The 26533-nt window shown below is 44.7% G+C and overlaps 2 protein-coding genes across 3 annotated transcripts in view; one reads left to right on the top strand and one right to left on the bottom strand.

The window, feature by feature from the left end:
* Positions 1-18160, bottom strand: part of ACO2 (aconitase 2) — a 42070-nt gene extending 23910 nt beyond the window's left edge. The window contains exons 1-2 of one of the 2 annotated variants that reach the window (XM_036296810.1): positions 18032-18160; positions 347-483 (exon numbers count right to left, since the gene is read on the bottom strand). In XM_036296810.1, the coding sequence (XP_036152703.1) occupies positions 347-483; positions 18032-18067 (173 nt within the window). In that variant the 5' untranslated portion in view covers positions 18068-18160. Of the gene's footprint in view, positions 1-346; positions 484-1160; positions 1209-18031 lie in introns of those variants that run through there. The other variant, XM_036296811.1, reaches the window with a different exon arrangement.
* Positions 18161-18689: 529 nt separating this feature from the next.
* On the top strand, positions 18690-26299 carry PHF5A (PHD finger protein 5A). Its single transcript, XM_036296814.1, has 4 exons — positions 18690-18877; positions 19288-19311; positions 19786-19952; positions 25659-26299. The coding sequence occupies exons 1-4, from the start codon at positions 18826-18828 to the stop codon at positions 25746-25748; spliced, it is 333 nt and encodes a 110-aa protein (XP_036152707.1). The 5' UTR covers positions 18690-18825; the 3' UTR covers positions 25749-26299.
* Positions 26300-26533: the final 234 nt, after the last annotated feature.

Raw genomic sequence — 26533 nt, 5'->3', positions numbered from 1 at the left:
TGCCATTTTACCAAATGAGGAAAGGGAGACCCCATAAAGATATGCCCAAGATCCCACCCGAGCTCTCCTCCGGGCCCACTAGCATGAAGAGGAAATAGATATTTCTCTGGCACTTAGGCCCAGTCCATATCACCAGCTTCTTGATAACAGACTTTTCCTCAGCAAAGGGAGAAAGACCACCGCCAATCGGCAAAGCCTCTCCTCCGCAGGGGCCACTGTACCCTAAGCGCCTTGCTCCTGCCATCATCCTCAACCACTCTTCCTCAAGCACCCACTCTGCTGCCTGAAAGGGCAGGTAGCAAAAGCAGCACCTTTAGCCGTCCCCCAGCTCCCCCAGCGGCCTTACCGTTTGCGAACAATGTCGATGTTCTTCTCTAGCAGGTCATAGCGGATGTAATCATTGGGCTCGAAGTGGCTCATGGCCACCTTGGCCCGTTGGCACAGGACTGAGGCCACATGGTACTGCCGCACACCCAGGGCTTTCTGCAGGAAGAAAGGCAACAGCAACTGTCAATGGAGGACTCAGGGTGGTCCACCCCTGAAGGATCAGTGTGGTGAAAAGTGAGAAATGACAACGTCAAGAGCTATCCAGTGCCCGCTGTCTCCGTTTCCTCATCTGAGGCACAGGGATGAAAGAGATGATACAGCAGCCACAAGGAACACAGCTTGTGGCAGGAGAAAGGGTAAGGGACTTGCAGCCAGAATTGCTGGAGCAAAGTCAAGTTCTATCAGCTTAAGAAATTCATCATCATTTGAGCACCAGAGGAGATGGGAAATGGGGGCATAACCAGCTCCGCTGATGACAGGGTCACTGGAAAGAGGAGATGAGAACATCTGTGAAAGTTCTCAGTAAGCTGGGAAGCACTAACCATGTCGCGGCTGCTGCTCCACTGCACTATACATTCCTGAGGGTTGGTATCAAGCGCTATTTGTCTGATTTATCTCTGTATCTAGACTACCTGGCACGTAGAGATTCAATAAATGACTGTTGAGTAGATGGAAGAATTAATGAGGAAAACGTCATCCATGAACTTTGGATATTTTCTCATCCCTTCGACTAGGTAATAAAAAGGACAGCTTCGACGTGGCTCCTTTTCTTTGACTGCTCCTGGGAAAGACAGTCGCCATGTTGTTAAGACATTTCCCTGGGAGAGGCCTACCTGGAGAGGAACTGTGGCCAGTACCAGCACCATGTTGCCAGGTGTGTGAGCACACCATCTTGCAAGCGAGTGTTCCAGCTCCAGACAAACCTGCAGATAACCGCACCCCTGGCTGACACCTGGACTGCAACTTCTTGAGCGATTCTGACCAGAACCACCCAAACAAGCCACTCCCAAATTCCTGGCCCACAGAAACTGAGCAAGAAATGTTTGTAGTTTTAAATACTCTATGTTTGGGGGCAACAACCTGTTATACAGCAATAGATGAATGATTGTTATAATGGGGTCTGTATTAGTTCATTTTAAACTGTGGGTGACAACCTTCCAAGGGTTCATTGTGACCAGGGAAGAATAACTGAACCCAAGAAATGACAGAGGGAAAGGAACAGCCACTTCCCTTCAAGGTGGTATTCCCTGTCTAAGGGGGAATATGCCCTTGGGCAAGGACAAAGCTCAAGCTACTGCCCAGGTTCCCTTCTTTGTGTCACCAGGACATTTAAATCCAACCCCTGCCGATCTCAGCATCTGAACCAATACAAATGCACAAGTGCCATTCCCTGTGCGGGTCACCCATGGTGAACACCAACCCCACTGGAACAGCACCCCCAGCACTGCCCCCCCCCCCCCCAGCAGGAGGGAGCGCTCAGTGCAGACTTCAGCTCCACTTGTCCTCCAGCTCAAAATCCACCAAGGGGTCCTCGCTATCTATCGCACTGGGTAGGGGTGAAGAGCCCACCAAGGACACATCAGAGGACTTCGAACAGCCTGTACACAGAAGGATGAGGGTGCTGCAGCTGCAGCTACAACCTGCCGCCACCCCAGGGGGGCGACCTGGGCTTGAAGTCTGGCACGCCATTTACTATCTGAGTCATCTTGGACAATTAGCCATCGTTAAACACTCATTTCCACACAGAGCTACTGTGAGGACAGGAGCTTACATAAGCACTGGGCGCAGTTTCTGTGATTACTCCGGTGCATTCACAAGCACGCACTCAGCCTCTGTGTTTCTCACACAAATGAGAAACTACACAAGCTGTTCTGCCACTGGCTTTTACCATTTGTCAACATGTCTTATACATCTTTCCAATGTCCATATACAGATCTATCGCTTTCTTTTTGTAAATTAACTGCCCACCCCTCCCCAATATGCCTTTTGTCTAGGTAGTTCTCATTAATCCTTCAGGTTCCAAATTAATTTCACTTTCTCAGAGAATCATTCCTGAACTCCCAGCCCAGTGAGAGCCCATTTTATATTCCCACTGACACTTCTTGACATTCATATGTGAGAGCTGTCTGCGTGGTTTGTAAGCTCCTCTGGGGGAGGAATTGTGTCTGCTCACTTGTTACTAAATTCCCCGGGCCTGAGCACCAGGTCTGACACCCAGGAGGTGCTAGAAAACATCAGTAATTAAACCGATGAATGTTGCTTCTTCTTCACCAACCAGCTCTCTCGTGTTGAGCAGGGTTAAAAACAGAGCAGGTGTGGTTAACCGTGTGCGAGCAAACTGGTAAGAAGACAAATCAATCATTGACTAGTCTCAGACGCTTTTGGTTAGAGTGTAAACAGGTTAACTTTTTCTTTAATCCTCACCCCAGGATATTCTTCCCATTAGTTCTTAGAAAGAGTGGAAGGGAGGGAGAAGACAGAGAGATATCAATGTGAGAGAGCCAACACTGTCTGGTTGCCTCTTGCACACGCCCAGACCAGGGCAATGATCAAAACCTGCAACCCCACCTGGCTGGTGTGGCTCAGTGGTTGAGCATGAACCAAGAGGTCCCCAGTTCAATTCCTGGTCAGAGCACATGCCCAGGTTACAGCCTTGATCCCCAGTAGTGGACATGCAAGAGTCAGCTGATCAATGTTTCTCTCATTGATGTTTCCATCTCTATCCTCCTCTCTCTAAAAAATCAATAAAAACATATTTAAAAAAGAAAGGCAAAAAACCTGCACCCCAGGTATATGTTCTTGACTGTGAATCAAACCCTCGATCCTTCAGTCCGCAGGCCATGCTCTAGCCACTGAGCAACCGACCAGGGCAAGATTAACATTTTTGAGAGACAATTAGGCACCACCTATTAAAATGTAAAAGGGTGGGATGTAAAGACAAAGCAGAAAATGGAAGATCAACCAGGCAGAGTCAGGAAGGGTGTGGTTCACCATCCCAAAACCCGAATTATAACCTGTGGCTTACAAGAGGCAACATGGCAGTGAGAGAGCTTAGATCTAGCTCCAAAGTCCAGCTCTGCCCTGTACTAGTTGTGTGACCTCAAGCAGGTTTCGCCTTTGAACCCATCTCCTCATTTAGAGAAAGGGAATAATACCTGCAGAATTACATGAGGTATGAAATGACATGAATGGGCCCCAAAGAATGGCAATTAAATGTAAAATGCTACAAGCAGTTTTTTGTTTTTTTTTTTAAGTAGCACTTACTAGGCTTTTTCCTACCATTTAAAAAAGTAGGACATATTTCATGGAGAAAAGTTAAAAAATACATAAAACACACAATTTGATTAATTCCCTGAGGCCCACCCAGGGATACCTATAACCACCACTCCTCCACCACTTGCTGGCCCGATGACAGATACCCAGTGGTATTTAACACTCAGTGATTCCAAGAGAGCACCAAACACTGGTTCCACAATGAATCTCCCCTCCCCACAGTCCCTGGTACCACGGTACCCACACTGAACAGGTGTCATGGCTGAGGCTTCTAAGCAAAGACTGAAAAAAATAACAATCATCAGTAGTAATAGTTAACACGCTACTGAGTGCCAAGTTATAACACTATGAACAGCCCTCCTGTATACAAGTGCCGCAACAGACGAGGAAACCGCGGTCTGGATGAGGGTAGTGACTTGACCAAGGCCTCACAGATAGAAAATAACAGAGCCAGCATCCAAATCCAAGTATCTCCTGACAATTCTAAGTACTGACCTGGACCTGAATGAGTTAAAGAAATTGAATGAATCTAACCACTATGCTGTACACCTGAAACAAATATAAAATAACATTGAATGTTAACTAAAAAATAAATCAAATCAAAATGGAATAGATGTCAAACTGTTAACAGTGGCTATCACTGGAGGGTGAAATTATGGAGAACTTTTAACTTTTTATAATCAGAAAAATTTTTAAATATTTCTTTTTAAGCAACACACATGCTATTTTCTGCAATTTGCGTTCTACTTCAGAATGTTAAAAAGCAAAAGAATGAAGACAGAGTTTTCTAAAGAACATGAATATTAACCTCTATTATACAAAAGTAACTGGCAAAAAATTTAAAGATTTACAACATAAAGTATGAGCAAGGGTTTGGGGGAGAGTGGCCTTGAATTGGAGAACACTAGTAAAGTCTTCTCAGTGAGAACTGGCAATAGCTACTGAAACTTTTTGTCATCATTGATTTGAGAGAGAGAGACATCGATTTGTTGTCCCACTTATTTATGCATTCATTGGCTGCTTCTTGGATGTGCCCTTAACCCAAGATCAAACCTGCAACCTTGGCGTATGGGGACAATGCTCTCACCAGCTGAGCTACTCAACCAGGGCCTAGCAATTAAAACTTAGTAACGACGGCTCTTATCGAGGCAGCAGTGGTAGCAGCTGCTCTTCCAGTGCGACGCTGCCCAAGGACGACAAGAAGATGCTGGAATGTGGGCCAAGAAAGACAAAGACTCAGTGAACAAATCTGGGGCAAGGCCAAAAAGAAGACGTGATCCAAAGACAAAGTTCGGGACAACCTCAATAACCTAGTTTTGTCTGACAAAGCAACATATGACAAACTCTGAAAGGAAGTTCCCAACTATATAAGCTCATAACCCTCAGCTGTTGTCTCTCAGAAGCTGAATGAAGATCCTGGGCTCCTTGGCCAGGGTAACCCTTCAGGAGCTCCTCAAATCAGGGGTGGGGAACATCCGGTGAAATCATGTGGTCTGGCCCTACCAAGGCATTAGGGGTGAGTTAATTAAATGTTTGACCAAATACAGCAGCCTAATTTTTAAGCTGATAATTTTGTATAGTCTGCGAATGATGTTATAAATATCCAAATGGCCCTTGGCAGAAAAAAGGTTCCCCACCCTTGCCTTAAGTGAAGGACTTATTAAACTAGTTTCAAAGCACAGAGTTCAAATAATTTATACCAGAAACACCAAATGTGCGGATGCCCCAGCTGTTGGTGGAGATGCAGGAACAGGTCTCACCAACTGTACATTTTGAAAAATAAAACTTTATTAAACCAAAAAACCCCACAAAAACCTTAGTAACAACATAATGACCTAGAAATTCCACTTCTCCATTCTACCCACACCATACCCATACACAAGGCAGCGGCAAGAATGCTCAATGAGCATAGGAGCACAGCCAATAGATACAGACAGTAGGGGGGTGAGGGCATGTGCTGGGGGGCGGGAGCGGGTGAGGAAAGGTCAATGGGGGAAAAGGAGACTTACATAATATTTTTAAGCAATAAAGAATTTAAATTAAGAAAAAAAGAGTGGGGGGGGGGGGAGAATGCTCAAAGCACCATTAAGTGAAATAGTTAAAAAATTAGAAACAACATAAATGTCCATTTATTTTTTTTAAGGTTATGTTTTAGCCCTGGCCAGTTAGCTAAGTTGGTTAGAGCATCATCCTGTAATGCCAAGGTTTCGGGTTCGATCCCCAGTTAGGACACATACAGGAATCAACCAATGAATGCATAAGTAAGTGGAACAACAAATCAATGTTTCTCTCTCTCCTTTCCTCTCTCTCTTTCTCTCTCTCTCTTTCTCCCAAATCAATCAAATGAAACAAAAAGTTATACTTCATTCTGTGCAATACTGTACAACACTTTAGGAAAAATCCCCAAGACTCATTGTTAAGTTATAGATAAAATGTACAACGTAGTGCTTTAACACTCTGTACTTCTGTATGTACATTTATGTATGTGGATTTACACCTCAGAGGACACACCCCAACTGACGTGCTTCTACTCCTAGGGAAGGAGGAAATTCAATCAAGGCCTGATGGAAAAGGAGGATTTTAGCTTTGTCAGTTGTGTTTCAAATATTTATAATGTTCTCATTGCTACTTGTATGATTATAAATGTACTATTTATTGTACATGTTTTTAATTTGAATTGTAAAACTTAAGAAACATTGGGAGGAAATTTACCAAAATGTTAATTTTTTATACCTCTGTATTTTCCAAGTTTCTTACAAGTACCTTTATAAACAAGAAAAAAAAAAATAATGAAAAAGGTGAAAGAATTACAAAAAAAATAAAAATTAAAAAGTAACTCACAGACAACAGTATGGTGATTACCAGAGGGAAAGGGGTGGGGGAGATAGAAGAGGGTATGGGGGATAATAGTGATGGAAGGAGACTTGACATGATAATGTATTATAGAATTATATACCTGAAAACTATATAACTTTATTAACCAATGTCACCCAATACATTCAAAAAGTAAAAAATATATATTAACTACAATAAATAAAAATTTAAAGAAAAGAAAAAAGGTAAGAAATTAATTTTACCTTAAAAGTAGGTATCACTGAGTCTTATAATATGCTGATCACTTGGCTGGGTATGAGTAGTCCAAATCAGTATTATTATTATTATTATTGTTTAAAGTATTACATATGTCTCCTTTTTTCCCCATCGGGCCTCTCCCCGGCCACTCCCACCCCCTAGCAGATCAGTATTATTTTAAAAAGAATGATGATTTGGGCATATTTTTAAAAAATAATAACTTACTTGGGTTTTGTTATTTCCTAAATCAAAAAGTAAAACATACTCAGCGCTCAGTTCAACCTGGCCCAAGGGCCCAGAGACATTCCTAAGTTCGCCCATAAGGCCATCCAGTCCAGATGTCACAACAATTAGGACATGGAAAATTTTTTCCCATACTTGGAGCCCAAGTCTCTGGCCTTGTGAAATTCTCCTGGATAAATACCAGGCTCTTATCTAAAAGACAGACTTTCACTTAGTGTTCACCCTTCACTTTCTTAGAACAGAGGGGAAGAGGGCAGCCTCAAGGCAGAAAACCTCTCTTTGGCAAACTCCATAACCCGATGCGACAAGATTAGGCTAAGAAGCTCATTTTCTTCCAGAAAGTCTATTCCACTACTGGACAGGCCTAATACTTTACAACAAATGCTTCTTATATTGAACGGAAACGTGCCTCCATTCTCTCAGAGGACAGATTCTAGTGCTGGAGACCTGGGCTCAAATCCCAGCTCTGCCCAACAAGCTCTGTAGCCTTGTGTGGTTTTATTTAACCCTCGAAACATTGCTTTTCTCATCTGTAAGTGGAGTTAACACCTTTACAGGCTGCAGTGAGGATTAAAAAAGAAAGCCTGTGCCCTAGCCCAGTGGCCAGCAAACTGCGGCTCACGAACCACATGCGGCCTTGTGTGTGGCCACGAAGTTTCAATCACACTGTTCATGCGCGCCCGCACGTGGTATTTTGTGGAAGAGCCACACTCAAGGGGCCACAGTTTGCCGACCACTGCCCTAGCCGGTTTGGTTCAATGGATAGAGCGTCAACCTGCGGACTGAAGGGTCCCAGATTCTATTCCGGTCAAGGGCACATGCCCGGATTTCAGGCTTGATCCCTGGTAGGGGGCGTGCAGGAGGCAGCGGGTCAATGATTCTCATCATTGATGTTTCTATCTCTCTCCCTCTCCCTTCCTCACTGAAATCAATAAAAATAATGTTTTTTTAAAAGAGTACCTATGTGAAAGTACCCAGCCCAGTGCCAGACACCCTTCCCAGCCCTGTCCTTTGGAACCAGATCAAATTAACTTAGCAACTCTTCCACACTTTAGCCCTTCAAACTGTTGGAAACCATAATTGTGTCTTCTCCAATCTAAGCGTCCCTATAGGGCTTCCTCTGCTATAAACCAACTCCCTAATTTTACACTTGGGTGGGAGTCTCCCATCAGGGTGACCAGTAGCCAGATGCCCTGAGATCGGTTTTGGGTAAATGTCAGCTGCCACCTGCTCTGTGCCAGTGACACTGTAAAGAGCTCAGCCTCGCTAACTGCCCTGAAGATGCAGAGGAAGTGGCCTGCCCAAGGCCACACAGCTGGGAATGCTGAGCCCATGCCCTTCTCACATGCTCCTGACAGTGTCTCTCAGCCTCTGTTTAGTGGGCTCTCAGTGTGTCTGGTGGAGTGACTCCCAGGTCTTGTAGGGTCCCCTTCCTTGCTGGATGGTTACACATCTCCAGGGCCCCCAAGGATTAACAAAGGCTCTGCTGATCCTGCATTTACTGACACAGGACAAACTCTGAAGGAAGGAACATACTCAATGTTGACCCCACTGGGGAGCTAGACCAGAAATGAAATGAAAATAAATGAAAGGCCCTAACCGGTTTGGCTCAATGGATAGAGCGTCGGCCTGCGGACTCAAGGGTCCCAGGTTCGATTCCGGTCAAGGGCATGTACCTTGGTTGCGGGCACATCCCCAGTGGGGAGTGTGCAGGAGGCAGCTGATCGGTGTTTCTCTCTCATCAATGTTTCTAACTCTCTATCCCTCTCCCTTCCTCTCTGTAAAAATTCAATAAAATATATTTTTTTAAAAAAAGAAAATAAATGAAAGAAAAAAGAAGAAGAAACAAAGTGAAACTGTGCCAGGCAAGACGACAAGGTTACCCTCCCAACAACTGTGCCAAGTGGGATTATTACCGGTCACCGTGTTCCCAGCTTAGATGAGAAAATGGTGACTCAGACAGATGAGAAAGTAAATTCCACTAAAATGTAAGTTGCACAAAGGCAGAAAACGTGTCTATTCCGTCACCTCTGTATACTCAGCGTCCAGGACAATGTCTGACACAGCAGTTGTTGAAGAAATACTCGGTGACAGAACGGATGAAGGCAGAGCAATAATTTAACGCTTTCAAACTCAAGTAGTGGGTGCCTGTGGCAGAGGCTGTGCTAAGCCTTCAGTGCCTGTTCAGAGACACAGCATATGGGAAGGTGGCCCACCCGGGGCCTGTCACATGCACACCCACGCAGAACTCTGGCCTCCCCATTTGGCCAAGGTCAGACATGCTGCTCTCTCGTCTCAAGGGACGGTGTCTTCCCCTGGGACCACTTGTATCCAGAGAACAGTCCAAACCAAAGGAACTGACATCTTCTCAGGCAGGAGGCCAGCCTGGCTGGGCCAGTTTGACCTTCTGTCCATCCTGTGAAGCGCGGCATATGCCAGCACTGCCTTAGGGAACGTGTCAGCGGGCCCTAGCACTCAGAGCAAGTGAGCTGTCCCAGCAAGCGGGCTCCTGAAGGAGGCCCGGTCTCTGGAGGCAGCTGCTTCTGTAAGAGAGACAAGTCTCCAGCCACATTCTGACCTGGCCAGGTCCATGGCAGAAACACTGCACCCCCAGTGCCAAGTTACTGAAAGGGCATCCACTCTAGAGCGGGATGCATCTGGCTCAGAATCTCAGCTCCCCAGCTGAGCCTCAGTTTCCTCTTCTGTAAAATGGGAATAAGAGAGCAGAGATCTTGTGAAGAGTAGGAAGAATATATTGCTTGGAAATGCAGAGAAAACAGTCTGGAATAATGCACACAAAATCCCTGTCAGTGGTTGCCTCCGGGGGCTGGAATGGAAAGAAGGCTGCTGTTTCCCACTACGCCTTGTACTCTCTTCCCAACCACCAAACACCAGAAGGTCATAAACACCAGGACAGCGCATCTCAGAATGGAAATGGGACTGAAAATGTCTCATTTGTCCACTCTTCCTATCCTTGAATGCCTAGCACGGAGTCATCCAACCTAAGCAGGCCTTGCCCAGTGGTGGGATGGCACTACCTTATGAGGCAGGATGATGACCTCGAGGTCTTGGGTAGACCCTGATTCCTCTGACCATGACCCTTCAGGCACACAGCTTGCAGCAACCTGCTGCCTAGCTCTTTCTAGCAGGGAAGCCTCAGGTGGGCACTGCCTAGGCGAACAACACAGGAATGCATGTCAGTCAACACCTTCCTAAGAAAAAGCATATTCCCACACCTCCGCTGTTTCAAACAACTTTCTCCCGCCCTTGGTAGGCGATACTTGGCACCTCTCCTAAGAATCCAAAGTGAAACAATTCCCTCCTGCAGGGAGGCAATGAGCTAGCTCGGTTGCTATGCAACTGGCAGGCACAAAAGTGATGCAGTCCTTTTCAGAGACTTGGAAAGGTGACAGGAGGTAGTGTCTCTCCGAGTCACAGCCTCTAATGGGCTCCAAGGCAGTAGGGGGTTCCTTTAAGGAATCAGTTGATAGAATCACTCATCTGTCTAGTTCTCCTTTGCTGCTGGCGTCAGCAGCAAACTCCAGGCACACAGTGAAATGCATGCAAATTCCCAGCCCTACTCAGGCCCCCAGGCAGCAGCTCTGCACCAACGCACTATTTCGAGCTCAGGAGGCAGCCTGTGAGGCTGACCCACAGCTCCGGGGGGGGGGGGGGGTAAACTTTTTGACTCGAGGGCCACAATGGGTTCTTAAACTGGACCGGAGGCTGGAACAAAAGCATGGATGGAGTGTTTGTGTGAACTAATATAAATTCAAAGTAAACATCATTACATAAAAGGGTACGGTCTTTTTTTTTTTTTTAGTTTTATTCATTTCAAACGGCCCGCAGGCCGTAGTTTGCCCATGGCTGGCTTAGCCTCTCCCTCTCAAGCTCTGCAGGTATTCTGAGCAGAAGGCATTCACGGTCCCAAACACATACATTCAGACAGGGCATGGAGCCAACCGAACTGTGTCCCCTCTATTTAGCCTACTCTACAGACGTCTAGTTTCACTCTCTACCCCATGGGAGGACTCTGGGGAAACAGTTTGGCTGAGTGATAGAAAGCCTGCATTCTGCAGCCAAACAGATCTGCATTCAAAATCTGGTTGTTTATACTAGCTGTGACCTCAGACAACTATTGAACCTTTCTGGGCCTCAGTCTCTACATCTTGAAAGCAGGCTAATGATACCTACTGCTTGGGTGGTTGTGAGGGACAAACAGGCAGTATTTGCAAAACAAGATCTAGTTCGGTGACTGGCCTGACTACATGTGCCAGGGCAACTGCCAGGTCCAGGGTGGTCCAGTGTGGAGCAAGCGCCTCCCGCATGCAGCCCCTCCCCTGACCTCAGCCCAGTGTATTATTATAGCAATTGAGTGATCTCTTCCTCACCAGCATGTATATAAGCTCTTTCACAGGCAAAGCCCTTGTCTTCAACCAGCTCTGTAGCTCTCTCCGTGAACAAAAACAACAGTGACACCACGAATATCCAGCAGAAGGTGAAGGAGCCCATCACTGAATTGGGGGCGGGGGTTAAAGGAATTCTTGAGACCCTCAGGTACCTCCTCCCAGCACTGGCCACAGAATTAAAGTTTCCAAACAGAAACCATCTCCATTTCTGTAGTCGAAAACAGAAATACTCCTACTGCCCCTAAAATCCCCAAGGAATTTAACATTTAATTATGAAAATAGTGTAAATGCAATTCAAGAGTTCATTTTCTCAATGTTGTCCTTCAACTTAGAGAACAAAAAAATAGGAAGCCAGTGGATTCATTTCTACCTCTTCTCCCAACTCTCTTATGAGCAGTACCCAAAAGGTTTTCCTGAACAATCAGTACATTCCCAGTATCCATGGAGATTACTGAAGGAACACGCGACTTTCCCAGAGCAGTCTTTTTAAACATATGAGCTGAAGGTAAGTGCTGGGGCCATGGAGTCTGTAGGCATCTGCAGGGCTAGGGATAGAGACTAACAGTCACCAAGTGCCTATACCCTGCGCCAGATTTGCCTCAAATACTTTATACATGCAGTCCCATTTAATACTCACAACAATCATCCGAGGCAGAAGATACTGTGCCCATTTTACAAATTATGAAACTGAGGCTCTAGAATATTAACTATTTTGCCCAGAGCCACACAGCAAAGATGGAATTCCAGTCTTGGCTCCAAAGCTGGTGCCCTTTCCCTTGGCCCAAGCTTCGCAGAATGAAACCAAGAAAACCATTCTTCATACCTTTCAAGTCCCCCCAAAATAAAGAAGAGTTTCTACAGGTTCATTCTGGAACAATCTGAGGAAAAGTCTGTCCCTTTGTCAATGTTAGAAGTGGCCCATTTCTAAAAATACACCAGAAACTACTCACAAACTTCTATATTGCATTAGAGTTTAAAGAACTGTTCAAGTATTATTAGGCCTTCAGAACCCTCTCTTAATGGGAAGGTAGCTATTAATTGCCCCGTTTTGCAGATGTGTAACCCATGACCTCAGACAACTACTTAACCTTTCTGGTTAAACAGAAGGCTGAGACCTTGCTTGAAGCCTCACAGTGAGTCTGTGGTAGAGAAGTAACCCTCAGGTTCCCGACATTCTGTGCGCTGTGTTTTAAAGACTACAAGCAGCCTCCTTGCAGCCCCTCACCTCCTTCATGCTGACAGGCCCAGAGACACCACTGCTTCCAAACCAGATGGGTCAAACAAAGCTGGGGCCAATGAAGACAGACTGCTCAAGCATTAACACTCATTTTTTAAAAATATTTTTTTATTGCCGAAACCGGTTTGGCTCAGTGGATAGAGCGTCGGCCTGCGGACTGAAAGGTCCCGGGTTCGATTCTGGTCAAGGGCATGTACCTGGGTTGCGGGCATATCCCCAGTGGGGGATGTGCAGGAGGCAGCTGATTGATGTTTCTCTCTCATCCATGTTTCTAGCTCTCTATCTCTCTCCCTTCCTCTCTGTGGAAAATCAATAAAATATATTTTAAAAAAATATATTTTTTTTTATTGATTTCAGAGAGGAAGGGAGAGGGAGAGATAGGAACATCAATGATGAGAGAGAATCATTGATCAGCTGCCTTCTGCGTGCCTCACACTGGGGATTGAGCCCCCAATCCCAGCATGTGCCCTAACAGGGAAGTGAACTGTGTGTGACCTCCTGGTTCATAGGTTGACACCCCACCACTGAGCCATGCCAGCCAGGCGCATTAACATTCATTTAAAAATATTTTTTTATTGATTTTTTTTTTTTTTAGAGAAAGAGGGAAAGGGAGAAAGAGAAACATCAATGTGAGAGTGGAACATCAATCAGCTGCCTCCTGCACCCTGGGATCGAGCCAGAAACCCAGGCACGGGCCCTAAATGGGAATCAAAGCGGTGACCTTTCTAGGCACGGGGCGATGCCCAACCAACTGAGCCACACTGGCCAGGGCAACACTCATTTTAAATACTTTCCAGATGGCCTCTTAGAGACACCAGGCACCAGAATAAGGCCTGAGGCAGAACAAGGCTCACCTCGCACATGATGCTCACACACAAGTGAGGCACCCTAGGGCAAGACACTTGGCCCTACCCAGAGTCCTTACCTGTAAAATACAGGTAACTTGCTGAGGGCTGATTAAAAAGATCAAGAATTTATAAGTGAGCTTCGGCCCACACCTAAGTTTTACAAGTGCTGTGCAAACACATGACTACTGAATTCAAGTTCATCCATCCCTCAATTGCTCAAGCCGCAAACCTAGGCGTCATCCTTAATTATTCCCTATCCCTCACACTCCGCATTCAACCCATGTGCCTCCAAAATATCTCCACTACCAGCACCAGAGTCCCAGCCACCTTCACCACTCCCTGGTTAATCCATCAGCCACACTAGTCTCCCTGCCTCCTCTTTTCTCTCTGTGGTCCGTCACCCAAGCAGCAGACTAAGTGATTTTTCTCAACCATAAATCATATCCAGTTGCTCCACACCTTAAAACAGTGATGGCGAACCTATGACACGTGTGTCAGAGGTGACACGTGAACTCATTTTTTTGGTTGATTTTTTTTGTTAAATGGCATTTAAATATATAAAATAAATATCAAAAATATAAATCTTGCCGAAACCGGTTTGGCTCAGTGGATAGAGCGTCGGCCTGCGGACTGAAGGGTCCCAGGTTCGATTCCGGTCAAGGGCATGTACCTGGGTTGCGGGCACATCCCCCGTAGGAGATGTGCAGGAGGCAGCTGATCGATGTTTCTCTCTCATCGATGTTTCTAGCTCTCTATATCTCTCCCTTCCTCTCTGTAAAAAATCAATAAAATATATTTAAAAATATATATATATATAAATCTTTGTTTTACTATGGTTGCAAGTATCAAAAAATTTCTATATGTGACACGGCACCAGAGTTAAGTTAGGGTTTTTCAAAATGCTGACACGCTGAGCTCAAAAGGTTCGCCGTCACTAGCTTAAAAGCTTCATTTCACTTGGAGTAAAACTCAAAATCCTTAGGAGAGCCATGACTCTGGCTGCTACCTCTTGCCTGGACCTTCCTTTCCTCTCAGCATAGCAACCACTGGCCTTATTTCTTATCCTCAGCACATTAAGCTCATACCTATCTCAGGCGCTTTGTACATGCTGCTCCTTCTACTTGAAGTCTCTCCTTCCAAAACGCTGAGACTGTCTTCTTATCGTTGAAGTATCAGCTCAAATGTCACCTCTTCTGAGAGGCCTTCCCCCAACTACCCGGTGAAAGCCATGCCACCTCCCACCCCTCCTCTACCACACTATCCTATTTTATCTTCCTTTTAGCACTTAGTAGACGCATTCTATTTGTCTGCTTGTTCCTCTTCTGTCTCTCCGGAACTACAGTACAAGTTCCACTATGCTTGTTCACTATTGCACTCCCAATGTTTAGAACAGCACTAAGCGTATAGTAAACTTTCAACAAATGTTTTGGGAACAGCTGGTCCAAAAGGCAATGGTGTGTTCCCTTGGTCTTCAAGACAGTGATTTTATCCCCTCTCTCAAATTTGACATTGGAAGTTTGTTTATTCATCCAGTCAATCATTCATTCACTCAATTCAAACCAACAGTTGGCTAAAGGATATCTGAGGAGACGCTACAGTGAACATGAAACCTACATGGCACTTTATAGAGGCCCTTCTAACTTCTGCCAAACGTCAGGTCTCTTCGTGGTTAACTGCCATCTCAGATCTACAGACAAAGGTTACACGGCATCCCAAAGCCACATGAGAACTCAGCACCCAGAGCCTCAAGGCAAAACCAAACACCTAAGAAATGTATTTGCAAATTCCCGACTCCTTTTATTTATCATCCACAGCCCTTTACAGAGAAGTAAATTTTTAAAAAACAGAAAGTAAATGTGGGTTTTCAAAAATTTCACCTCCATTTTCTTCACTCTGCTTCTAATCTTACTACCTGGTAGCAGGCACTGTCAAATGATAGAACACTTTCAATTTAAAGAACGCCGTTCTCAGCTTATGGAGCATTAATGGTACCCTGGGCAACAGGCTGAATCTCGATGCCAAAGGAAAAGCAGAATAGTGCAGTGGCTGGGGCCTTAGGCTTTGGAACAGAAAGGTGCTAACTCAAATGACATCTTCTAGTGATAAGGCCTAGACAAGTTTATTTTATTTTACTTAATAACATTTACTACATGCAGGCAGGGTTCTAAATACTTTGCAACTATAATATGATTACTAGACCAGTCTGAAGTACTCTTATTATCTGTATCTCACAGGTGAAGAAACAGGCATAGAGAGGTGCAGTAATGTGCCCAACATTACAGCTAGTGAGTATTAGAGCCAGCATTCGAATAAGGTAGTGTGATGCAAGAATCCATGCTCTTAACCATTACATTATGCTTCTGCTCTAATCCTGTTTCTTCATCTATAAGACAGGGCGAATAGGTTTGCCTTATCTCGCAGGGTCATGTGAGATTACTGGTACACAGTAAGGTAAATGTTAGCTAGTGGTACTATAATTGCCATCATTCTATTATCTACCTTCACCCGTGGCCCAGTCAAGGGCAGAAGAAAAATATTTTGGCTGAGAAAGATCTCCAAGGTTCTCTGAAGTAGAATACGTTATAATATAGTGGAAACTCCATGAGGACAGGAATTGTCTGCTTTGCTTATCATTGTATCTGAAGCAAGCCATGGTGCTCAGTAAATATGTGGTGAATGAGGTAGGAAAATATTTAATGCGTAGACAGAGTTCTGCCGACATGACAACCAAGGTAGTTCCATCACATCTCCAATGGAGCTAAACACGAAAGAGGTAAATTTACAAGGTATCAGAGGGCAGTGTTAGCTGGCCATTTTGCCGTTACTTAACACAGCCTGGCTATTAGGAGGTAGTGTGGTATACTGTTGTTCATTCATCTTCATGAACAGACCTGAATTTTAATCCTGACTCTGTCCCTGGAAGTCACCCAGGCTCTCAAGGTCTTGGATTTTGTCTATCTGTAAAAGAGGAAGTTGAACTACATGATGATCATAAACTGTCTCATGACTTTATAACAATCATCATAACAATCTGAATGGAAGCCAAATGACAGATGAAGAAACTAGGATACAGAAGTAATTTGTTCAAGGTCACAGGATCAGGGCAAAATATAAACTATAGCCCAGATCTCTTTCTACATTGATCTAACACTCATGCTTTCCAAAACTCCTTCTCAGTTAAAAAATACTGTGGCATTAGTCCTTTCTTTCATGCTCCCTATGTCTGTAATCATTTTTCTTAAATAATCTTTCCTGACTTCACTACATCATGGGACAGCAGGATCAGAAAGAAACAACTACAGTATTTCTAGTGTTAACCTGGAGAATCAAAAGATCTGAAGTGGTAATTAGGGGAAAATTCCTTGTCTTTGCCCAGAATTGAGAGGTCAGAAGTATTTTTAAGATGAATGATTTAACTTTAAACATATGGTTTAAATTTAAGCAAAATAAAAAAAAATAACTTCTAGTAACATAACGCTTGCTGAGTACAGCAGATAACAATTTCTTTTTAAATCCAAGTTGTGCTACTTGATTCAAAGTAGATTCGCAAAGTTAAAAGACTTTCTGAGAATGTTTACAAACAATTGCCTTATTTTTATTAACAAAATACATGCTAGACATTGAACCACCGCGTACACACCTTCCTAGGGCTGTCATGTTAGAAGTGAAAAGCCCATCTGGCAGTAACAGTAGGTTTTCTAGATGGTTCATAACAGGAGAGTCAAGGTCAAACTGTTGAGTCTCTTTACCCTTTCATCTAGTGGCTGGAAAGCAACTAATTGTGAGCTCAAAATACTCCATGCTGGTACTCTCAAAAACATAAATGTTAGCTCAGAAATCGCACGGTGGCTCGGAAAGTTCGGTGAGGACAGGCTGACATGAACACGGAGGACAGAGGGGCTATAGGACAAGATGCTCAGGCCACTCCGGTGACAGCAGCAACTTTCACCTACTTTCTAGCAATTTCATTCCTTATCAAATGAGAATAATCATTTCACCAGCTGATTATATGGCTTAAAATATGATTAGCAATTAAAACAATCTTGCGGTGTTGTGCAAACGTGAGAGATTACCGTTCTTACTATTTATTACATCCGGGGCCTGAAGACCCCCCTTTCATTCCTGGCCATGAATTCCACAGAATCCGCAACAGATGGGCCAGGACGCTCGTTTCTTCTCCGGCCTCCAGACCGGGCGGCTATGAACGCACCTCGCCGGCAAGTCTCCGCTGCCGAGAGGTGAGAAGTGAGGCCTCCAAGCTCTGGGCCTAGCGGGCTCAGCAATGCCCATGCCCCCCAGTCACCTTGTCCTCACCTTGAGGGACCGAAAGAAACCCTACGGGGAAGGGGAGTGCCGTCCTCAAAAAGAATGCCTCCATTCTTCACCCGGCCGCCACGGCCGCCACCCACACTTCCCGCAGGGCGGGGGCAGGGCCGGGAGCGCTGACAGCGGGGACGCCTTGACCTCAGGCACTGGAGGACCCGGCACGGGCGCTGGGCCCACGGCCGCGACAGGTACACAAAACGTCAGCGCCGGTCGGGCCGGCCGGGCCTCGCCCACAGCCGCAGGCGGACTGGCAGGCACCCGCCCCCGTGAACCCAGAGGGCCCCGAGCTCGCTCACCTGCAGCCGGGTCACCAGGAGGCTGTAAGGCGCCATTTTGTGCACTGACAAAGATGAGGTCGCGTGAAAGTGACGTCCCACACGACCAATTTAAAGCCTTCGGGCAGGGGGCGTGGCCTGAGGCAAGAGGCGTCACGGAGAAGGCGGGGCTTCCACTGAGGCTCCAGAGCCCGCGAGCGCAGTGGGCGGAGCTCCCGTGTTAGCAACCAACATGGAAGAGGGGAGAAATCTGCATAACAACATTTGTAGGAGTAACTACCCGACAAGGACGTCTTATCGAAGTGCAAATTTCCTTTTTTTATTGCTTTCAGAGAGGAAAGGCGAGGGAGAAAGAGATAGAAACATCAATGATGAGAAGGAATCATTGATCGGCTGCCTCCGGCATGCCCCACACTGGGGATCAAGCCTGCAACCTGGGCATGTGCCCTTGACTGGAGTTGAACCCCGGACCCTTCAGTCCGCAGGCAGACACTCTAACCACTGAGCAAAACCAGCCAGGGCGAAGTGCAAATTTCTTATTTGTACTTCAGGTTGCCTCTCCCATCCAAATGGGTCAAAGACAATTTTCTATGACTCACAGGCCTGCCGGGACTTGGCCCGCCCGCTACAACGGAAACTAGTGTTTGGAACGTAGGGGTCAGATCGCGCGAGAATGAGCGGGGCTTGGTGCAAAACTTGCGAACGCCGACAGAAGCCTCGAGGACCAATCACGGAGACAAGGAGGCAGGAACAACGGGGGTTAAAGGTCAGACGGAAGTTCCCGGAGTTTCCGGTGGCCGGCTGGAGCGCGAACTATGGCTAAACATCATCCGGACTTGATTTTTTGTCGCAAGCAGGCTGGTGTTGGTGAGACAGCTTCCATGGCCGCGGCTCTCCGGGTGGGGGTAGCATTAGGAGTTGGGGAGTCAGGGCTCCATCTCTTCCCAAGGTCTTGCGTCGGAGGCGCCACGTTTCCCGCCTCTCGGCGGGTAGCGTAGGAGCGCGCGGGTTCTTGGCCTCCGTTGAAAAGGGGGCGGGGACGCGCGTGCTGGGAGCCGGGGGCGGGTGGCCAGGGTGGGGTCCGGGGAAACTCCTGGTCCGGGACCTGGGAGGGGCTTCAGGAAGGTGTGGCTTTGGAAAGTTTGTGAGGGTTAAGGTGGATGAAATCGCCCTTTGCAGTCTCTGCTTCTGTTCCCACCCCAAACTCGAGGATGTTTTTCTCTTCTTCGCCAGAATCGTAATTCTGATTGTACTCTTTGCCGTCTTTGTTCTTGCAGCCATCGGAAGACTCTGTGAAAAGTGTAAGTGGAACCCGCCCTGCGACACCCCGCCCCTCGCACCCAGTTTCTGTGGAGCCAGCAAGAGGCTGTAGGTAGATGTTCCTGGAAGCGTGTGGACACTGAACGGCGCACTGCAACCAAGGCCTCCTCCACCTCCCTACCCCAGCTTCCACGTTTTAGACACTATTAGGCTTAGGTTTTGAGAAAATCTGTAGCTGTGGATAGGAAGTAGCTTGAGCCCCTCCAACACACAGTTTTTGCCAGTCATTTATATGGACTTATCACCTACCAGATGCTGTTCTAAGCTCTTTGTTACTCGATTAGCTTTTTCCAATGTGTTGTGGGGATTGAGGTGAACACTAAGGAAGCCAGGTTTTGTAATGCCAAAGTAGAAGGCCCTAAAGTCACTGTCTGAGGAGACTAGTGTTTTTCCCCATAACAGGAGGAGGGCAAGGAATTGCAAGTGGACATAAGTCTGTTCTCTTTTTCTCATAGGTGACGGCAAGTGTGTGATCTGTGACTCCTATGTGCGTCCCTGCACCCTGGTGCGCATATGTGATGAGTGTAACTACGGCTCCTATCAGGGGCGCTGTGTGATCTGTGGAGGCCCGGGAGTCTCTGACGCCTATTATTGCAAGGAGTGCACCATCCAGGAGAAGGATGTGAGTGTATTCTAAGCTTTGCATCTCATCTTTTATTTAAAAACACTTTGCCACTTGGCCAATGTGGCTCAGTTGGTTGATCTTCATCCCATGCACCAGGAAGTCGCTGGTTTGATTTCTGGTCAGGGCACATGCCCCAGTTACTGCTCAATTCCCAGTAGGGGGCGTGCAGGAGGCAGACTATGGATATTTTTTTCTCTCCCTCTCCCTTCCTCTCTCTGAAATCAATGAAGACATTAAAAAAAAAAAAAAAAAAAACTTTGCCAGCCGTGGCAAACTCCTATAGTCTGTAGAGATTACTATGTTCAGCTAGTCACCTAGGTTATAATTTCTTCAAATTCTGTGAGCCAAACTGGGCGTAGTCCGATAAAAGGCAGTTATTTTCCATCAAGGGTAAAAATGCAAGAGAAGCAAATCTTTGTCAACACCAGCAATTTGGAGAACCCTCACTCTGTTTCTTTGATGTCTCTGATTATTTTTATTCAAAAACAACACCCTGCATTTTGTAAGTCCTAGCAGAGTGCATGGTGTGTAACAGCCACTCAGTAATTCTCTTTACTGTCATTAAGGACTGCTTGGGTGGAGGTAGTGACATTTGAATTGGGGACAATTCAGGTTGATTTCAGCTTTAAGAGGTTAAGAATTTCTTGGTTTGATAATGTGGAATTGATTGTGATTCTGTTTCCTGACATTTTTGGCCCTTGACATTATGTGGTGGCAGTGGCTAGCTGGACCAAATGCAAGACAGAGGGGTTATAGTTCTATACTAAGGGTGAGTTTTACTGTTTTTCTTTTTTTTGTTAATCCTCACCTAAGGATATTTTTTCCATTGATTTTTAGAGAGAGTGGAAGGGAGAGGGAGAGAAACATTGATGTGAGAAAGACACATTGGGCATTGGGGATCAACCCTGCAACCCAGCTTGCCTTTGAGCGGGAATCAAACCCAATAACACCCCCCGACACCACCCCCATGTGTGGCCCAATGCTCTAACCGTTGAGCAACCGGCCAGGGTTAGTTTTACCGATTTTATTTAGCCGTCTTCTTGGGAGGGAAGTCCCAGGAATCTGCTTATGACAGAATAAGAGGAAGTGTGATTCAATAGGCTAATAGAAGGTATCTGGTTACCGAATCTAGAATAAAGCAAGAAATGTATAATTCTTAATATTCCCACGAGCAAAGGGTAGTTTATAGATGTTTTCTCCCTTATTCTTCACAATAACTTTGTTAAATAGGAATTATCATTATCCCCATTTTACAGTCCCTCAACCAACTAATAAGTGACAAACCCAGACTATCTGACTAAACTTTGTGGGGTCCCCATTACCCCAGGTTGTCCTTTTGTAAGTCTTTTTAGTAGGAAGTGCCTGTGTTGAGGAGAAACAACCTTGCCACCTCAGCAGTCTATGTATGTGGATCCTGTCTACCCCCAGTAAGTGTGACATGTCAGGCCAGATAAGACTGTTTATTACTTAAGTCTTCTGTTATTTAGGGAAATGAGAAGGGTCGTTGATAAAGGATGACAAATGTAATTCCATAAGCACCTTTGGCTGTCACATCATATCCTGCTGCTCTGATCTGCCACCTAGATTCCACTCCTTTAGAGAAAGGACCTTGGTTTGTGTATTTGTATCTCATCTTCCCCACTTCTTGGTACAGTGCCTGACAGGTAGTGTAAGGGTGGGACACATTTTTGGTGCTATCCCTATAAGTTATCCATAGGCGTTCCCCCTACAGATTGGTACAGAGTAGGCGTTGGGTAATTATTTATAGTCTACAAGTAATGAAACCATGGTACGACAACAGCAGTGAGGAGGAAAGTACAAAAAATCTTAAACCAGCTAAAGATTCCATTATTTTCTTGAACTTTTTCATGGTTGTTGCTAGAGTTGTTCTCTGGCATAAACTTGGAGCCAGAGAGTGCTGAATAGGTGCTAATTGCTCTGACTCATCTGCATGTGGTGTGTGACCTGATACCTTGCCTCATTCTGTCCCTGAGCATTATTCTAGACGTCCCTTCCCCGACTTCCCATTATACAGGAATGTTCTGAGGATATTTGAGATGACACCCAGCTTACATTGTTTCCAAGGAGCCCAAAGCAGCCCAGTGACATGATCCAGCCGCTCAGGCTTACAGATCACCATCTAGATGAAGGGCCCAAGACCTTTTCCTGTGCAGAAATTTTCCCACAACCTAAGGAGGAAAGTTAAAATTTAACCCTCATTATAGTTCTCTTTATGCAACTTTCATCATTTCTAAGGGGATTAGACCAATAAACTAAGCTGGGTGTTCTATCTAGTTTTTCAAAGCTTCGAGAACGCTCAGGCGTCGGGGACAGTGCCCGTGGGTGTTGCTGCCCGAGGACTAATTTGTAGTTTCTTCTAATGCAGTATCGTCTTGATTCCCTGTAACCCTTGATTCCTTTACTCCTTTTACTTACCATTCCTCAGCTGTCCCAACCAGAAAACAAAATAGCTAATATTTATGGTGTTCTCGCTGTGTGCCAGGTACTATGCAGAACATTTTTTTGAAACACTTTTTTTAAAATTTATCTTTATTGTTGAAAGTATTATAGATGCCCCCTTTGTTGGTGGTTTTGTGGGTTTTTTTTTTTTTTATGCTGAACATCTTTTCCCCAAAAATCCTGTGTGATACAGATGAGGAAATTAAGGGTTAGACATGTTAGGCAACTTGGCTCAAGGTCTATCTAACTCAGTATTTCTCAAATTGTTTTTTTCATTGTTGCCCCCTCCCCCCAGGAGAAAAGTTAAAATTTAAATTAAATGTTCCCCTTAACAAGAGGAATTAAGTACTAAGGAATAAGATTTTTGTTGCATAAGGAAGAGCTTTAGGTCATAAACCACTGTAATGGCAAGGATGTTTTTGTCCCCTTTGAGGATGCATGGTCTAACTCAAAGCACTTAACTCCACCATCTCACTATATTGTTCTTAGGGTGGTTAAGGATGTGCCTCTCACTCGTGCTATTTCTACCATTTTCTTCTCCCCGTTTCAGTGAACATCAGAGCAGTTAAAAGTTGCCTTTTCCTTCCTTTCAGTTCTGTACGTATTTCCCTTTGGTATGTTCTATTTTGGTACATGCTTAGTGTTAGTTTTAAAGTTTTACTTGAAAGTCCTGACTGGGTTTTCATCAGCTGGTAGAGGGTAATTTTTGTAGCTTGCTTTCCTGCCATAAAAATAGATTTGACACACGGCCCTCCTCAGGAAAAAAACCCAAAGACACTGGATTCTCCTTAGTGATTGCTACAGAAGCCCAGCTTCTCCCTTCCTTTCTCTCTAAAATCAGTAAAAACATTTTTTAAAATATGTTTTCAGTTATTTCAGAGAGGAAGGGAGAGGGGGGAGAGAGAAACATCAATGATGAGAATCACTGATCGGCTGCCTCATGCATGCCCCCCACCAGGGATCGAGCCCGCAACCCGGGCATGTGCTCCCAACTGGAATCAAACCCGGGACCCTTCAGTCCGCAGGCTGATGCTCTATCTACTGAGCCAAACCAGCCAGGACTCAATAAAAACTTTTTTTTTAAAAAGTCCTAGCGCAACTCACAAATATTCTCCTGTAGCATCCTCCAAGTTTTCTTTACAGTCCTTCCATCTTCCTTTCCATGCTCTCCATTCACAGGCATTCCAACATAAGCCAACCAGTTCCATCCAGTTCCCACATCCTCACCTCTCACGTTGGTAGAATTTGAGAACGACCATGAGACCCATGAAAGATATGTAGAAAATAAAAAACAGGAATTTAGGCAAGAAAACAGGAAACCTGTAAGTCAGTAAGAAAAATGTCATAAACCCCAAGATCTAATAATCCAAGGCATTGGTTTCCAAACTTTTAAAAAATATGTAGTCCTATCTTCACAAAAATATCTTATATAGAAGCTGTGTGTGTGTTGAACCATTATGAAATTGCTGATATTTGTTTTTGGCAACTTCTTATAACTTAACTAAGAGTTGACTATCTGCCAACCATTGTTCTAAGTATATTTACTGATTCTTGATTCTAAGAGGTAGGTTTTACTATTGCAATAATTTTATATGTACTACACAGAGTTTTATATGTGACTAAACAGGGAGGTCAATAACTTACCAAAATTCAGGTAGCCTCGCTCCAGAACCTAGCGCCTTAGCCTAGGCTACAAGTGAGAATGGAACTGCACACATTGGTGTGGCACCTCTCAGGACTCTAGGGCTAGATAAGTACAAGTTTGTAAACGTTAACCAGTCTACCTATTTTACAACTGAGGAATATGAGTCCAAAAGAAGTGGCTTGCCCACAGTCACACAAGTCAGTATAACACAATAAGCCTAAACAGGTTATCGTCATTCCACAAAATTTCATAGCATCTCTAAAGGTCTTAGAGCACTGTTGTGTTTTAATGTCAGGCTACTTTAAGCCAGGAAAAGGCAGCTGTCCCCTCATTTGTACGAGAGCTTACAATACAGAGTACATAGCTTACTAGAGCTCACCTAGCAAGCCATTGATGGGGCTGGGCCCACAGCCTGGCTCCCTCAGCACACCAAACTCCACAGATGGTAGTTCTCAATGTAATACGTGGTATATATTTTCTAGAAAATAATGAAATGTTAGTGTTGGCTTTGTGTGTTTTCAGATATTTTTGTAGTATTGATATTAGTCCCTGGAAAAAGAAATCAGCTGAATTAGAAATGAGATGTCTAAGGACTTCATTGATTCATTCTGTAGCCCAGTGTCTCAGGAAGCAACAACCTTTGGCATGGATAAAATGAAATCATCAGATCTGTGAAAGTTTTTTCCAGTAGCAGCTCTCCTAGTTTTCCTGCCATCATTCCAAATCAACTAATGGAGTCGTCACTTCTGCAGAACACAGCTTCCCTGGGGCTTCACTGAAACCACTCAGGCTCACAAAATGGCCAGGGGGCATGTCATTACACATCAGAGGAGGGACTGTCGGCAGCCACCTCTGGCACAGGAGTACTCTTCCCCCAAGACCATGTGTCAAATTAAGTGAATTAATAAGGACACATTAAACCCAGTATTCTGTGATATTTAGAATGAAGGTATTATTTCCTAATAGTCTTTAGATTTTTTTCCTTGGTGGTATTCTCTCCTTTTTTTTTTTTTTAAGTATGTTTTTATTTATTTTTAGAGGGAGAGGGATAGATAGATAGAAACATCAGTGATGTGGAGAATCATTGATCAGCTGGCTGCCTCCTGCATGCCCCTTATTGGGGCCCAAGCCCGCAACCTGGGCTTGACTGGGAATTGAACCAGTGACCTCTTGGGTTCATGAGTCGATGTTCAGTCACTGAACCACACCAGCTGGGCACATTCACTCTTTTTTGGGGGGATAGTGGAAGAGAACCAGAGAGCTTGATCTGAAGATGATTATTCCTTATCTTACCTTTCACTAGAAGAAAACCCTTTGGACATTTTAAGAGTTTTAGATCCTACCTCACTATATCATAGTTATTAGCAACCGAAGTGGGCTGAGAACCCAACATTGTAAGTGCAGATCACCGGACTGAGGGTAGACAGGCCCTGGCACATTCTAGGTGCTTAGTAAGTTCTTGACAACTGATCGAATAGGATAACTAAAAAAGCAAACTGAATGGCTGAACCACTAATCCAAAAGTTATTTTTATGTTAAATCCCTCTCAATATAGGCTCAAGGACTTTTAATAACTTCTCTATTCTTCTCTTTTCCAGAGAGATGGTTGCCCAAAGATTGTCAATTTGGGGAGCTCTAAGACAGATCTCTTCTATGAACGAAAAAAATACGGCTTCAAGAAGAGGTGATTGGTGGGTGACCTCTTTCTCCCCTCATCAAGCTGCTGCAGCTGCCAGAAAAGACGCCTACTACTGCCAACAGAAAGGGAGCGGAGTGCAGAACATCGCCCAAATCGCCTGTTAGTACATTGGCACCTCTTCACCCTTTCCTCTCCTCTCACCCAGATAAGGTGGTAGGAATGGAAAAGGATTCTTCACAGAGTGCTCTGGCAGACTAAATCAGAGAAAAAAATGATAGATTAGTTCATGGTTTTTCTTGAATTCAAGAAGCAAGACTCTTTTTTCCACATTGACAAGTTCTCTCTACATCAGAGCTTCTAAAACAGAAATTGTATCATTTCAGTGATCTTTTGACTATAAAACTACCTGTGATCTTACAGCAGCTCTGATGGTAGTTGTCTTTGATGAAACATCAGCAGTGTGGTAAGGAGCTCTTGGAACAGTAAATGTGGGTGTTTAATCTTGTAACACTTACCAGGTGGTGCTGGTTCATGTTCTAAGAAATTGGAAACCCTTTCTGTTGCTATTGTATTAATAAAGTAGGTGTTTATTTTCTGATAGTTGACCACCCTCTAATTTAAGTTTAACTCCAGGAGTTTATTTTAGTCACCCAGGAATTTGTGATTCAGAATAGAAGTATTGAGATTCATTGAGCATCTCATGATCTTATTACTACATGAAGAAATTCAAAACTATTCATGCCTTTCATTATAGGTGAACCAAAGTCATTTTTAGAAACTATTTTTCCTGTCCAACTTTAATTTTGAACTGAATAGATAGCTTCCAATGATGGG

This window comes from Myotis myotis, unplaced genomic scaffold (genome assembly GCF_014108235.1).
Source record: "Myotis myotis isolate mMyoMyo1 unplaced genomic scaffold, mMyoMyo1.p scaffold_m19_p_3, whole genome shotgun sequence".
NCBI lineage: Eukaryota > Metazoa > Chordata > Mammalia > Chiroptera > Vespertilionidae > Myotis > Myotis myotis.
Note: the sequence above shows the minus strand (reverse complement) of the source record. Positions and strands in the feature narration are given on the sequence as shown.